The sequence below is a fragment of the Asterias rubens genome, chromosome 16 (assembly GCF_902459465.1).
Source record: "Asterias rubens chromosome 16, eAstRub1.3, whole genome shotgun sequence".
Lineage (NCBI taxonomy): Eukaryota > Metazoa > Echinodermata > Asteroidea > Forcipulatida > Asteriidae > Asterias > Asterias rubens.
In genome coordinates, this window is record NC_047077.1 from 6,282,533 (window position 1) to 6,296,260 (window position 13,728).

Sequence of the window (13,728 nt, forward strand, 5' to 3'; positions counted from 1 at the left end):
CAATGTACAGGTTGGCATAAAACATAGAGTAGTTGTGGATGGTTTTTCATCCACAACATTTTACATTATTTGTTAACGATCTTCCTGAAAAGTTAAAAATGTTTACTTTATGCCGATGACTAAAAGGTTTTTCGTCAGATTGGTTGTACAGCGGATACTATTTCTTTGCAGGCTGACTTATATGGAATTCTTCACTGGTCTAAAGTTAACAGTATAACACCTTTAAACGCAAGAGCTTGAATCAGGCTGAACAAAAATTATTATTATTATTATTAGTATTATTAAAAATTCAAATTCAAAGTAACCAAGTTGCCTGGTTGACGAAGCATGTAATGGCACATCGCCTGTTTGTAGTAGGCCTACAATCCAACCATCAGATGACAAGGCTCCACTTGGGCGTTATGTGTCAGCATGTTGCTGTCAGTCGCATCATGGAGCTAGGACCTGTGGTCACATAGCCTCAAAGATTTCTTACTTTACTTGCAGCCACTCTTCAGCAAAATCTTTGGTTTTAATTTATATAAGACCATGACCTTCACTATGACATTTTATTGATTCATCTCTGTGTCAGATTTCTCTTGATTATCCGTTCTTAGAAAGCAACATTTTTTTTCGACTTAAAACAGGGTCCACTTGCTGGGAAGAAAATTATGTTCTTTTTAAAACTATACATTCTAATACTCGTGCTGGTCGAAGTGACCGTAGTGGCTGAACACTTTCAAAACAGATAGGATTTTTCAGCAAAATAGGTTCCGATTTTGGTACAAATAGAAATAGAAGCTTACAATAAAAACGATTATATTTTCTGAGTAGTTTTTACAAACTTTTATTGAGGAAAATTAGGTTGAAAATCTTGTGGTTTTTCTTGAGACAGAAATCCTGAATAAAAATAGAAGTAATTCGTTTTAGCCAGAAATCTTGCAAACAAAATTAAGATAATAAATATACAAATTTGACATCGTAGGAAAGGTCATTTCATTTCCTACAGATTGCATGCACAAAGTTTTTCAAAAAAATAATGTCTTCCCACAGAAATTCAAGATTGAAAACAGTACACACTGCAAATTGCGTTATATATTTTTTAGTGTGAACAAATACGGTACACAGCATTGTGACCTTTGTCAACAATGCGGGATCCGGTTCGGCGCTTGCAATAAACAATGTGGTATTGAAAGGGTTACCTAGCTTGCTCAAGTCATTGCAGGAGACTTAAAACAGACCAACATCAAATACATGTCATCAGGCTGTTACAGGATAATACAATATCGTGTGACTATGGGTTGGCTGCGTTTAGTACCAATTTTCTTAGTTCAAATTCTACTTGGGCACCACACATCTAACGGGAGATGTTTTCAGCCTGCCAAGGTACATGTGTCCTGCCCTCCTGGATGGAGCCAGCGAGAACTCAGCTGCTTCAAACCTATTGAAGAATTTACTTGGCTCCAGGCTCGTCTTGAATGTGAAAAGATTGGAGGTGTTATGGCCACCCCACATTCACAAGAGGATAAAGTGTACTTTCAGAATCTTACAGAATCAGAAACATGGATCAACTGCAATGACCTTGTGATGGAAGGTAAGCTACAGTTTTGTCAACATTTTTGTTTTGACTAGAAACAGTTAGTAGATTTTAAAAGATTTTTGGTTGAACAAAGAAAATTGAGTAGAGTGGGACTAGAACCAGCGACCTCCATCTTTGAACATGTTGAAAGGGCAAGGCCGTTTTCATATTTCAAAGGGCACTCCCTTTTAAAAATATTAAAGTCAATGAGAAACCATTGTACATGTTGTAGGGCACCGAGGCCAAGGGTAGGGGCAATGAAGGTTATGGCCTCAGTGGCCTGCGAGCAATTCCAGGCCTGGTAGCAACACTGGAGCAAACCCACCCCACCAAATGGACGTTGTGAAAACTGTGTCTATGAAAACTGTGTGTGTAATGTACATCTCACTACAGTTAGTGGTTTATAATTTAAAGGGTCTATGTAACTTTTGTAGGACAAAAAACACAATGTCCACAGATTTACACTAAACTTACACAGTTTGAAGATAATGATAGTAGATAGCTTCCCTGAAAATGTTACGTGCTGAGGTGCTGTAGTTTTTGGGAAATGAGTAAAACAATGTCATGAAAATAATTTTTGTCTCATGAGATGAAAATTATTTTAATCATTTACAAACGTATTTTCATGACATTGTTTTACTCATTTTTCAAAAACTACAACATCTCAGTTAGTAATATTCGAAGGGAAGCTTTCCACTATCATTATCTTCAAACCCTGTAGGTTTAATGTAAATCTATGGACATTTTGAAAAAGTACCCAAATCCTTTAAACAATGTTGTTCTATGCTTAAACAATGTTGTTCTATGCTTAAAAAAGTGTTCTCTTCTGCGTAGGTGATTGGGAGTGTGTAGACGGCCCGGCCAATATTAAAAACTTCTGGGTAAGCGGGGAGCCAAACAATCTTTATGGCGGACAGAATTGTGCTAAGATTTGGTCACAAGGTTGGGATGATGTACTATGTAATGACACATTTCCTGCAGTCTGCAAGCAACCTGCTCATCTACAGTGATTTACATTGTGTGTTCATGATTTTGGGGTTGAACAAAGAAAACTGACTAGAGTGGGACTCAAACCAACGAACTCCAAATTAATGTGCTGGCGCTCTACCAACTGAGCTATCTAGCCCTACATGTACATGTATTTTGGCGGTGTCACTATTTTGTCAATATCTTTGTTCAGGATGCCAGTCAGAAACCATTCAACCATTAACTGGTGTGTAGCTAGGGATCTCACCTAAATTACGATACAACATGGAAGGCGGAAGCCAGGGGATCACCTTAAAAGAACATTACAGAATTGGTTTTGCTATCAAATCAGTTGCTGGCAGTGTAAGCACTTAATGTAATCCACCACATACATAAACTGACAAACCTGGAGAAGTTTGAGATCGATCGACTATCTGGGTCGGTCACGAGAAAATAGTGAAAAACCAATTACACATTTTGCATGACATCGATGCAAACCAAAAAAAAAGGAATAAAACGCTCACTGAGTGATAAACTCTAAACGTAAAGTTAAATTATTTATTTCTCATCAAATATGACATAAATATTTCAAGGGATGTTTACTACTATCATCATCATTAGACCATGTAAGTTTTATGTAAATCTGTGATCTTCACGATTTCGTTTCTCACCAATTCTTTAATGTTCCTTTATGCTACTCTCACACTTGGGCGAATAACTTGCGAATACGAATGTTTGAAATTCGCGATAAATTCGCCCAAAAGTTGCGATTTAATGGTGAATATGTTTTCTGTCGTATTGACCCTCCTTACCAATATCTTACGCATAATACGCACGCCTTACCAACAGTACCAATGGCTTACCAAATGCTTACGCAAATCGATGGCAAATTACCGTCTTCACAACATTCGCTGAATGTATATAGCGCTTCGTATTGCTGCTCTCACAGAGTGGCGAATGTTCTTGCGAACATGAATATTCGTCCAAAACGGCGGTTGGATCGTGAATATTTTCATCTCGGTCTCACCCCTCGATCGTCCTCGATCGTCCTCGGTCGGCCCTCTCCTTACCAATATCTTACAAATATATTCCGAATGCTTATTAACGCTTGCCAATGCCTTTACGACGATTGCAAACGCTTACGCACGCTTTACCATCGTTACCAATGCTTACAAAAAACACGCCAAATGACCATCTTCACAACATTGGCTGAAATTAACAAACCAGTTTGTAAATTGAGCGATCTTCGTAAGGAGGTGGGGAATAATTTGTGAATGTTCCAAATTTGTTACCAACGCTCACGAAGACACGGCGAATGCTGCGAAGTTTGAGTGATTGTCAAATATGTCCTTCCGATAGCATATTCGCTAGCATATTCGCCGTGTGAGAGCAGCATAAAGTGACCGATCTTCGTATGGGGGTAGAGAAGGACTTGTGAACGTAGTGAATTTGTGGCGAATGTTGCGAAGTTTGCGCGATTGTTAAATATTTCCGTTCGTAAGCACATTCGCTAGCATTTTCTCCCTAGTGTGAGAGCAGCATTGAGGGGAGACAAATTTTTATTTCAGATATCAAACATTAAACTCCACAAGGGAAACTGACTGTGTAAATTTTAAATGTAAACATAGTTGGAATCCATTTGAACAAAAAGTGCCTTCAACAATACAAATTATTTTCACACTAGCATCAGATGTTCTGACTCAAGATCTTTAGGCATGAATCTTAACCACATGGGGGCATAAGAACAGAAATGTTTTCTAGCGAAGTTCAAAATGATTCAACAATGCATCAGGGGTTGGCCTTAACTTTTTTTCAACTAGCCAGCAGGACCAGTTGGCTTTATTGTTACTGGTCCGCCAGGTTTTTGACTGGCGCCTTAGAACAAACTCTTGATTTTGGCGCTCTACAAATGACCTTTGATTGATTGATTGATTAGTACAATATCCTGATTTTCGATCGAGACAATTAATTACCACAACAAGCCATACTTTATTATGGTCAGACAGTTATTGTGTTCGTAACTTAACTTAAAAACACAGATTAGATTATTTGTCAGATAAGCATAATTGGAAAATAAATTACCTTTGGATATTTTTTTTCATTTTTACTTGATGATTATATTGTAAGCACTCTACATATAAAGTATTTCTATGTGAAGGTAAATTTTGTATGAAAAAAACGTGTGGTTTACTAAAAACAAATAACTGTAAAACCGATTAACTTGTTTGTTATTAAATCGATGATCTTCAATTATCTCCGGTACCGAAGAGGGAGCGTTATGTAGTGTATGATACTATAATAGTAATGTTGTAATTCATAGGTATTGCCTAGGTTTACTAAGTATTCATAGACATCGTATCGATCAGATTGCCTTCATCACTTGATTAAGAAAATCTCACATTCTTCCCACTTTCGTCAAGAAAAACAATAACTAGAAGAAAAAAATAGTTTCATTCAGGTATCTTGAATTGTTAATTTTTTTTGTAGGATGAAGCCTACAACGACTGTGTTTTTTTCGTAAATATAATAAAATTCACACGGAACTCTGCTTCATTGACCACACTGGTGAAAGAATGTGCGTGTTGACCAGTTACGATATTGCTGTGTGTGGTCTTTTGTCAAGGCGATTGAAACTAGTTTGGTAAACTATCGCGAAATTTCAGCTTTAGAGGGTGTTTAACCCTCTAGTCCCTGCACCGCCCGAGTTTCTGAAAACCAATTTTTCAAGATTCTTGCAGTAAGCAACTGGAATCGTAGTTCAATTTTTAAAAGATAGCTTAATATTTATGCACAATTTTTTACCCTTTTCGGTAATGTTTGTATAAAAGTACAAGCTCCCATTGGGAACAATAATCGGCTAATGGATAAAATGGACACAATAGCTTTTCAAGGCTTTTATCTGACTCAATGCTCAAACTAATTAAATGCGAAGGCGTTAGTTTTTGACAATATCAATATTAATGATGAATAAATACAGTTTCCTTTGTGTTTACTAATTGGTATGAGCTAAATTATTTCATCGTCATTACGACTCAGGAGTTTAAACCATGGTTCTTTTCCGAACCACCCCAACTCATTAGAGATAGTCATTACATGGTGTTACCGCAAACCTTTCTATAAAGACTACAAGCCTGTAAATTACCAAAGGATGTCTACACAGTGTGTTAACATTGGATCGTGCACTGTGTACAAGATCAAAAGTTTGCCAGCGTTCCGAGGCACCTTTGAGTGATTTTCTTTACGTTTTATCTGAACCTTAAAAATAATACATAAATAGTCATAGTTCAGCAACACCACTGACTGGCCACTATACCATATAATCGTTTACTAATTCTTATCAACATTTCAACTTTATATTGTAACATTCAAGCCAATCAGCCAGTAGAGGGCGCCAGAACAGCTCCACAGTGGAGCTAGTTGCTAGAGGGGCCCCCTGCAGTAAGATTGGAAAACCCGCTCGCCTAGAGATGTTTTTCTGTGTTTAGATTTGTGTATTGTACCATATATTTAAGCCATATAATCATTTACTAATTCTTATCAACATTTTAACTTTATATTGTAACATTCAAGCCAATCAGCCAATAGAGGGCGCTAGCACAGCTCCACAGTGGAGCTAGTTGCTAGAGGGGCCCCCTGCAGTAAGATTGGAAAACCGGCTCGCCTAGAGATGTTTTTCTGTGTCTAGATTTGCGTATTGTCAAGATCGGATGTCTGGAATAAAACTGCCAGGAAGTCAAGCAGAAATATCAGTTTTTAGGATGTTTTTATTGCTCCGAACTGCTGTTGCTATTGACACATGATTTTAGTGTTACAGGAAGTCAAGCAGAAATACCTGTTTTTAGTTTGTTTTATTGCTCTGGATTGTTGTTAATTAAACAGCATCTTTGTGTTACATGGTACAATCAAAGATATCAGGTTTTATTTTTAAAAACAAAAATCATACATAATTCTATGATAAATAAACAACAAAATATTTGCAAATAACACGATATGATTACTTACCTTTCTTGATTTGAGCATGACCAGACTTGTCTCAGGATCAAAACCCTTGAGTCTAATCTGTGACTCTGCTATGTACTGCAGTTGAGAAAAAGAGAATGAATGGAATAACAGTAAAAAGCTGGTTAAAGTGGCCAGTTACGGGACATGAGGTACGTGCAGGTGGCCCCTATGGATAGATGGCCCCTATGGATAGGTAGCAATTACAGATAGGTGGGCACTTTACCGTGATGGTCACTATGGGTAGCTGGCCACCTTGGGCAGGTTGCCACTACATACAGGTGTCCTATAGGGCCCTATTATACTGGGGGCCACTTTGGGCAGCAGCCACTATGGACGGGTGGCCAATACTGACAGATGCCCATAACAGATGGCCACTATGAACAGGTGGCCACTGTGGAAAGAGAGGGTACTTTGGGTAGGTGGCCACCAGAACACTGGCCACTATGGATGGGTTGCCATTATGGGCAGCTGGCCACTACATACAGATGGCCATTAAAGATAGGTGACTATACTATGGCAAAGAAGACACTATAGACAGGTAACCATTGAAGACAGGTAACAGAGTATTAGTGGGGTGATGAGTGGCTGACAAGTCGAGCAGCAGAGTTTTGATTAGGGCAATTTGCCTTTCATCATAGCATAAGAGAAGTACTGAAGCACTCATTCTTACAAAGACTATTATTTGTGTAAAGCCCAATTCATACTTCCTGCGAATGCGAATGCGATATGAATGTTGACGTCACATATTTTCAAAAAATAATTTGCAGGGGTTGAGTTGTGCTCAACTCTCTTGCAAATATCGCTTCGAAAACAGACGTCAAATTTGCATCGCCTTCGCATTTGCAGGAAGTATGGACTGGGCTTTACCCTACAGTGCTATGTGTTATAAGCACCTTGAAAAGAGTTGTAAAAAAGGCGAAATTTGAACCAAAGACTTTCGCCATGCAAGAGCAGATCTAGTCTTACCACTAGACCACAGGGCTTTAGACCAGGATTTCATTTTTGAGAGGGCAAGGCCATTTTCATTTTTCAAAGGTCACTTGCATTGGAAATATTTAAAATCTATGAGAATTTTTTTTTAAAGGGCACCAAGGCCAAGACCAGGGCAACAAAGGCCGTGGCCTCTTGTGTCCTCCGTGTTATTCCAGGCCTGGAGCTTGTGGAAGTGTCGTGGCCGAGCAGTTAAGATCACCGAATTCAAACTCTGGTGATTTTGATCAGCAGAGTGTAGGTTTGAATCCCAAGCCGTGACACTTGTGTCCTTAAGCAAGACACTTAACCATTGCTTCGTCCTTCGGATGGGACGTAAAGTCGTTGGTCCCATGTGTTGTGTAACACAAAGCACTTATCAAAAACAGGCTGCTGTATGCGCCGTAGCACCTTGTAAACCCTTATAAGGTAATAACTAATTGGGTCTCAAATTCATCACTGTAATAACCTATCTTTCTGAAAGTTTGTATAATTATACTCAGCGCCTTGAGTACCTTGTTTGGTAGATACGAGCACTATATAAGACTTCGATATTACTATAGAGGCAGTTCCAACCCTATACTTTGGCAGCGGGTACAACCCTAGTTTCTCATAGTACTTACATGATCTGAAGGAAATGCATGCTCTTCAATCAAGATCTTATGGCGTTCTTTGGTAGGCTGATAAAATGAAATCTGCATTAATAAAGAGAAAAGATATTGATAAGTTAATATTTCAACAAAAATATATATTTAAATATGATAATGGTAAAGAACAGTTTTAAAAAGTGCTGTTATTCTCCTAGTAAGTTGAATGGCATGGACCTCTATATCGTTTATTTTCTTTGACTGTAAAAACCATTAACTACTAAGCTTGGGCGATATCACGATATTATCGAATATCGCGATATTAATTTGGACACGATTTCGATATCGGATGGATTTGGTTTTAATCGAAATATTATATCGCGATAATCGCGATATATCGATTAAATATTGCGATGTATTTGCTAGCGATAATCGCGATATATCGATTAAATATCGCGATGTATTTGCTAGCGATAATCGCGATATATCGATATATCGATTAAATATCGCGATGTATTTGCTAGCTGAGACATCTTGCACCCCATAGGTTTGGAGTAAAACCAGAAGAATAGGTCATTAGAACACCTCTCTTATGCTAGGACTGTCTCTTCTACAACTTTCACTTGGAGTTTTAAGACTGATGATGTCAAATTTCATTAATCGCGATTATATCGAATATCACGATATATTGTCGGCGATATATCGTGAATAAAATAAATCGATATCGCCCAAGCTTATTAACTACTCTGTATGCTTACATTCTGTAATGCTGTGTTTTTGACCGTATGGAAATAAATGTGATTTTAACTGACTTAAAGAGACTGCACCAAAAAGTTTAAGATGCTGATGTATAAGCTGCAATATTCTACGCCTCACCAGAAAAGTGCACGATTTTCAATCACATGCCCAGAAGACGTTTGTTTATCCAGACATTTGTGAACTCTCAAGGCACACAGGTGTTCCGATTGGTGCATTAAAATTGCACCTAACATTTTCTGGCTTGGAAATTAAGGACAAACACTGTCTGCATATAACTTTGTGCGTATAGACGATGTGACCTCTGACATCACTCGTGTTTTTGCAGCCAGCTAGAAAGTATTAGAAAGTACACGCAATCTTACCATGACTACGTGTCTTTTTGCCCGGCAAAACATGTACAGGTTTTGTCAAAAGAGGGCGGTTTGAATGTAAATATAGGTTCTATCGTCTATACATTTTATAAATTTTGGCGAAAAGTTTTTGGTGCCATATAGACTAATGTACAACATGTGTCTGTGTGTTGAGGTGAACATTCAGTCAGTGTATACATGTAGGCATCATACTTCGCAAAGGCAACAAGGCGATTGGGTGTAGTGCCCTTTACCGAGAAGAAAATGCCTTGGTGCCTTTGCCCTTTCAAAATGAAGCATACAGGCCTGCAGTGTACCTTATGTAGCTTGTATGCCCATAAAACTTACATAATGCATAAAGCCTCCAATCAACAAAAGCATTGTCAGGAATTTAATGCCCCACAAAAATTGAACAGCTTAAAGACTGATCCTTGAATACAAAAGTTCTAAAAAATACTAGCAAAAAATAACAATCCCATAAATTTGCAGAAAAAGTTAATTGTGTGCAAGAGATTAAATGCCTCGCAAAAATTGATTAGCATGAATAGAATAGTCCCCTTGAATAGAATAGTCCCCAAAAATATCAGCAAAAATTGAACAATGCCAGGAACTTGCCCTCACTATATGGGAATGACCTTGGATGTTGGATGCTGTTTGGTTTGGTTCATAAAAGTACACTAGACACAGTTCACTGCAGTAGTTGTTCCCTGCTTAAAATAAATTGAATAGTCTGAAGAGAGTGGGAGAGTTCATGATACACTTACCATCAAAAGGTGAATATTAACCGATAAACCATTCATAATTGCAACTTCATTTTCCTTTGCTCCTGCAAAAAAAAAAATCATCAATGTCAAAGTGTAAATTGTTTTCATTTAACTGACAAATAAAGGTGACTGATAATTGGCCATTTATGAGAAATAAATTTAAACACAAACAATACAAAATACATGATTCTTTAAAGGCAGTGGACACTATTGGTAATTACTCAATTTTTTTAAAAGCATAAAACCTTACTTGGTATGGGGAGCTGTTGATAGTATAAACCATTGTGAGAAACGGCTCCCTCTGAAGTAACATAGTTTTTGTGAAAGAAGTAATTTTCCACAAATTTGATTAAAACCTCAGATTCAGAATTAGATTTTGAGGCCTGGAAATCAAGCATCTGAAAGCACACACCTTTGTGTGACAAGGGTGTTTTTTCTTTCATTCTTATCTCGCAACTTCGACGACCACTGAGTTCAAATTAGGGGTCAGCTACATAAGTAATTTTCTAACAACTTCAAGTCGGATGATGTGTAATGTGTACATCAAACTTGTGCTAAACTTGTCTCAACTGACTGAAATGGGGGAAGTTTTGTTTCCTCCCCAGAACAATTTTGGAGTGCCCTAAATTGTTTGCAGTCAGTTGAACTGCTGACATGATAATCCACAATTGCTCCATTGTGTCGTGTGCACAGACATACACCAACATACACCTACCATGCTACACAAGGAACAGAAGGCACTGGGATTCATGCTCAGCATCTCCCTTTTACCAATTTCAAATATGGCAGACAAGAATGGACAAGCTGTTAATCATTGCATTGGGCTTGTTTACAAGTCCGAACGTTCCCAAATTCCAGCATACAATGAACCATGCCAGATTTTTGGCAGTGGCTTAAAGGCAGTGGACACTATTGGTTATTACTCAAAATAGTTATTAGCATAAAACCTTACTTGGTAACGAGTAATGGGGAGAGGTTGATAGTATAAAACATTGAGAGAAAGGCTCCCTCTGAAGTAACAGAGTTTTCGACAGAGAGGTAATTTTCCACAAATTTGATTTTGAGACCGCAGAATTAGATTTTGCGTTCTCGAAATCGAGCACCTGAAAGCTCACAACTTTATGTGACAAGGGCATATTTCTTTCATTGTTATCTCGCAACTTCGACAACCAACTAATCTCAAATTTTTACAGGTTTGTTATTTTTTGCAAATGTTGAGATACACCAAGTGAGAAGACTGGTCTTTGACAATAAGCCTTTTTGAGGTATGGCGGACACAATGCTACAACACTGTAAAGTTGTGGGTAATTTGTGCATATTGACCATAGATATAGAACGTATGTTATTCGGTGAAGTGCGCATTTTAGGCGACGCGGCGTTTAAGCGTAAACCTAATGACCACCAACATGGTGAGCGTGGCATCAGTCGCGGGCATCAGTCGCAGTCGTGTGACGCGGGCGTATCAAGTCCACCATACCTCAAAAAGGTTTATTAGCAATAGTGTCCAGTGTCTTTAAGGGCATGGTTTCTCCATTCAAGGTTAACACTCACTCAGATTTTCTAACAAGAGAACGATAAAACCACATCCACAGTGGTTTTTATGAGAACATTGTTGTCCTTTTACAGAAGCACAGAATTTTTTGTCGGAATACCAAACCAAAGTGGTTAAAAAAGAATTAAGAAAAAACAAAAACACCAACTGGTTGGAAAGTTTCATGCCTATTTTAACATACCTACGACCTTTGCCATTTTAGCCTGTATGAGTTCATCTGACATGGCCCACGGCATACGACCTGACATATGACCAAGAACACCCCTGAAATATGAAAAGAAAAATAATGACAAAATCAAAATTATTTTGGGCTGAGCACTACGATATTGTAGAATACCAAACTCAACAACACTACCAATAACCTATTAGAATACTGCAAAGTCATGCCCAATACATAGCATAATAATTTTAGATATTAATATAAACCACAAGGGAAACTGACTGGGTAAATTTTGAAATGATTTTTGGGGTTGAACAAAGAATTGACTAGAGTGGGATTCTAACCAACGACCTCCGGATTAACGTGCCGGCGCTCTACCAACTGAGCTATCTAGCCTTATATTGGCAGTGTCCCTATTTTGTCAATATCTTTGTTCGGGGGTGCCAAAATAATAATTTTAATAAGATTTTTGTTTAAAAAAAAGAGACGACTGTTGATAAGTTTGAGGTCTTACATGTTAGCCCATTTGTCCAGTTCTTCATCTATGAGTCCCTTGAGTGATCGTAGTTTCAGACCAAGTGAGTTTCCACACATGTAGATACCATCATCCGCCATGTTGACTAGAGATTTGTCCACTGTAAACAAGACAAACAGATAAACAATTGCTGGCAAACTTGTTGTCAATGATGCCTTTCATTGGAGGTCAAAGGGAAAGTTGGCTCTCTTCAACCATTAGTACAAAGGGGTAACTTCCACTGGAGCGCCGCGGCAGCTCAGGGCATTAAGGGGTAACTTCCACTGGAGCGCCGCGGCAGCTCAGGGCATTAAGGGGTAACTTCCACTGGAGCGCCGCGGCAGCTCAGGGCATTAAGGGGTAACTTCCACTGGAGCGCCGCGGCAGCTCAGGGCATTAAGGGGTAACTTCCACTGGAGCGCCGCGGCAGCTCAGGGCATTAAGGGGTAACTTCCACTGGAGCGCCGCGGCAGCTCAGGGCATTAAGGGGTAACTTCCACTGGAGCGCCGCGGCAGCTCAGGGCATTATACTCTCAAGGAAGCTGAGAAAGATTAAAGGAATGTCATTGGCCAATGTAAAGCGCATCCATTGAGACGTTATTGTGAACATGCACTTTGAAAAACAAGCATGATGTTTGTTCAGGCATGATACTTCATGGAGGTAATGTGGGCGATTGCATGCCCCAAAAATAAGAAAATGCATTGGTGCCCTTGCCCTTTTAAAAAAAAAAAGCATACAGGCCTGTTTGTTCAATGGGGAAAAAGCTGGAATATTTTATCGAGTACACGGGCTGACCTACATGTACATGTACACTACTGGACATTTCAGGCTTTTTAATTACAATTTGTATGATTTTTCCCAAGGCAACAAAATCTGAAATCAGACTAAGGTAGGAAGAATATCATTCCTGATAAAAACTAGTTATAACATATCCATACCTGTTGGGATGGTGCTCATCTTTGGTATGTCAAACTCTTCCCTGAGATGTCTAAGTGGGTCGATACGATCCATACACTTAGCAAACTGCTGGTCCATCAGTGTGCAGGCAAAGCCCCTTGCCTGTTGAAACAACTCTTGTAGTGGTGCTGATACATGGCCCTTATCATCAGAGACCTTAGGTCGTTTTGTGCTGGGTTCCTCCATGGAGTTTGATAGAGTGTGTTTAGTAGTAGATGACATGATGAGTGGAGTCAATTAGATTTCTGAATAAATAGGAAAACAACAGATGCATGAATGATTAAGGGGTTGTCTAAAGTTTAAAGTGTTTTTTAAAGGTTTTTAAACAAGCTCTTCTTTTCAAGACCATACCTCATGATTTTCCAATAAAAGTGCCATTTGGGCAATTCCACCAAAAAGTGTCCTCGGCCCAAAAAATTGAAGTCAAATTTGTGGAATTAAGTTTAAAGTAGCAAGAAAGAGTGATACCTAGTGATTTCAAATCTATGTTTGTTTCATTTTTTTCCCTTGGTTTTCCATGTTTGTCATCGTTTATTAAAAAACTTTTTTTTTTGCCAGGAAATGTTTAGCACAATTGTCTATTATGCCC

The 13,728-nt window shown here is 38.5% G+C and overlaps 1 protein-coding gene across 1 annotated transcript in view; it reads right to left on the reverse strand.

The window, feature by feature from the left end:
- LOC117300818 (kynureninase-like) overlaps window positions 1-13,728 on the reverse strand; it is a 33,607-nt gene that overhangs the window by 17,864 nt on the left and 2,015 nt on the right. The window contains exons 2-7 of the mRNA XM_033784654.1: window positions 13,121-13,384; window positions 12,182-12,302; window positions 11,689-11,771; window positions 9,956-10,017; window positions 8,119-8,190; window positions 6,527-6,601 (exon numbers count right to left, since the gene is read on the reverse strand). Coding sequence (XP_033640545.1) covers window positions 6,527-6,601; window positions 8,119-8,190; window positions 9,956-10,017; window positions 11,689-11,771; window positions 12,182-12,302; window positions 13,121-13,361 — 654 coding nt within the window. The 5' untranslated portion in view covers window positions 13,362-13,384. The remainder of the gene's footprint in view (window positions 1-6,526; window positions 6,602-8,118; window positions 8,191-9,955; window positions 10,018-11,688; window positions 11,772-12,181; window positions 12,303-13,120; window positions 13,385-13,728) is intronic.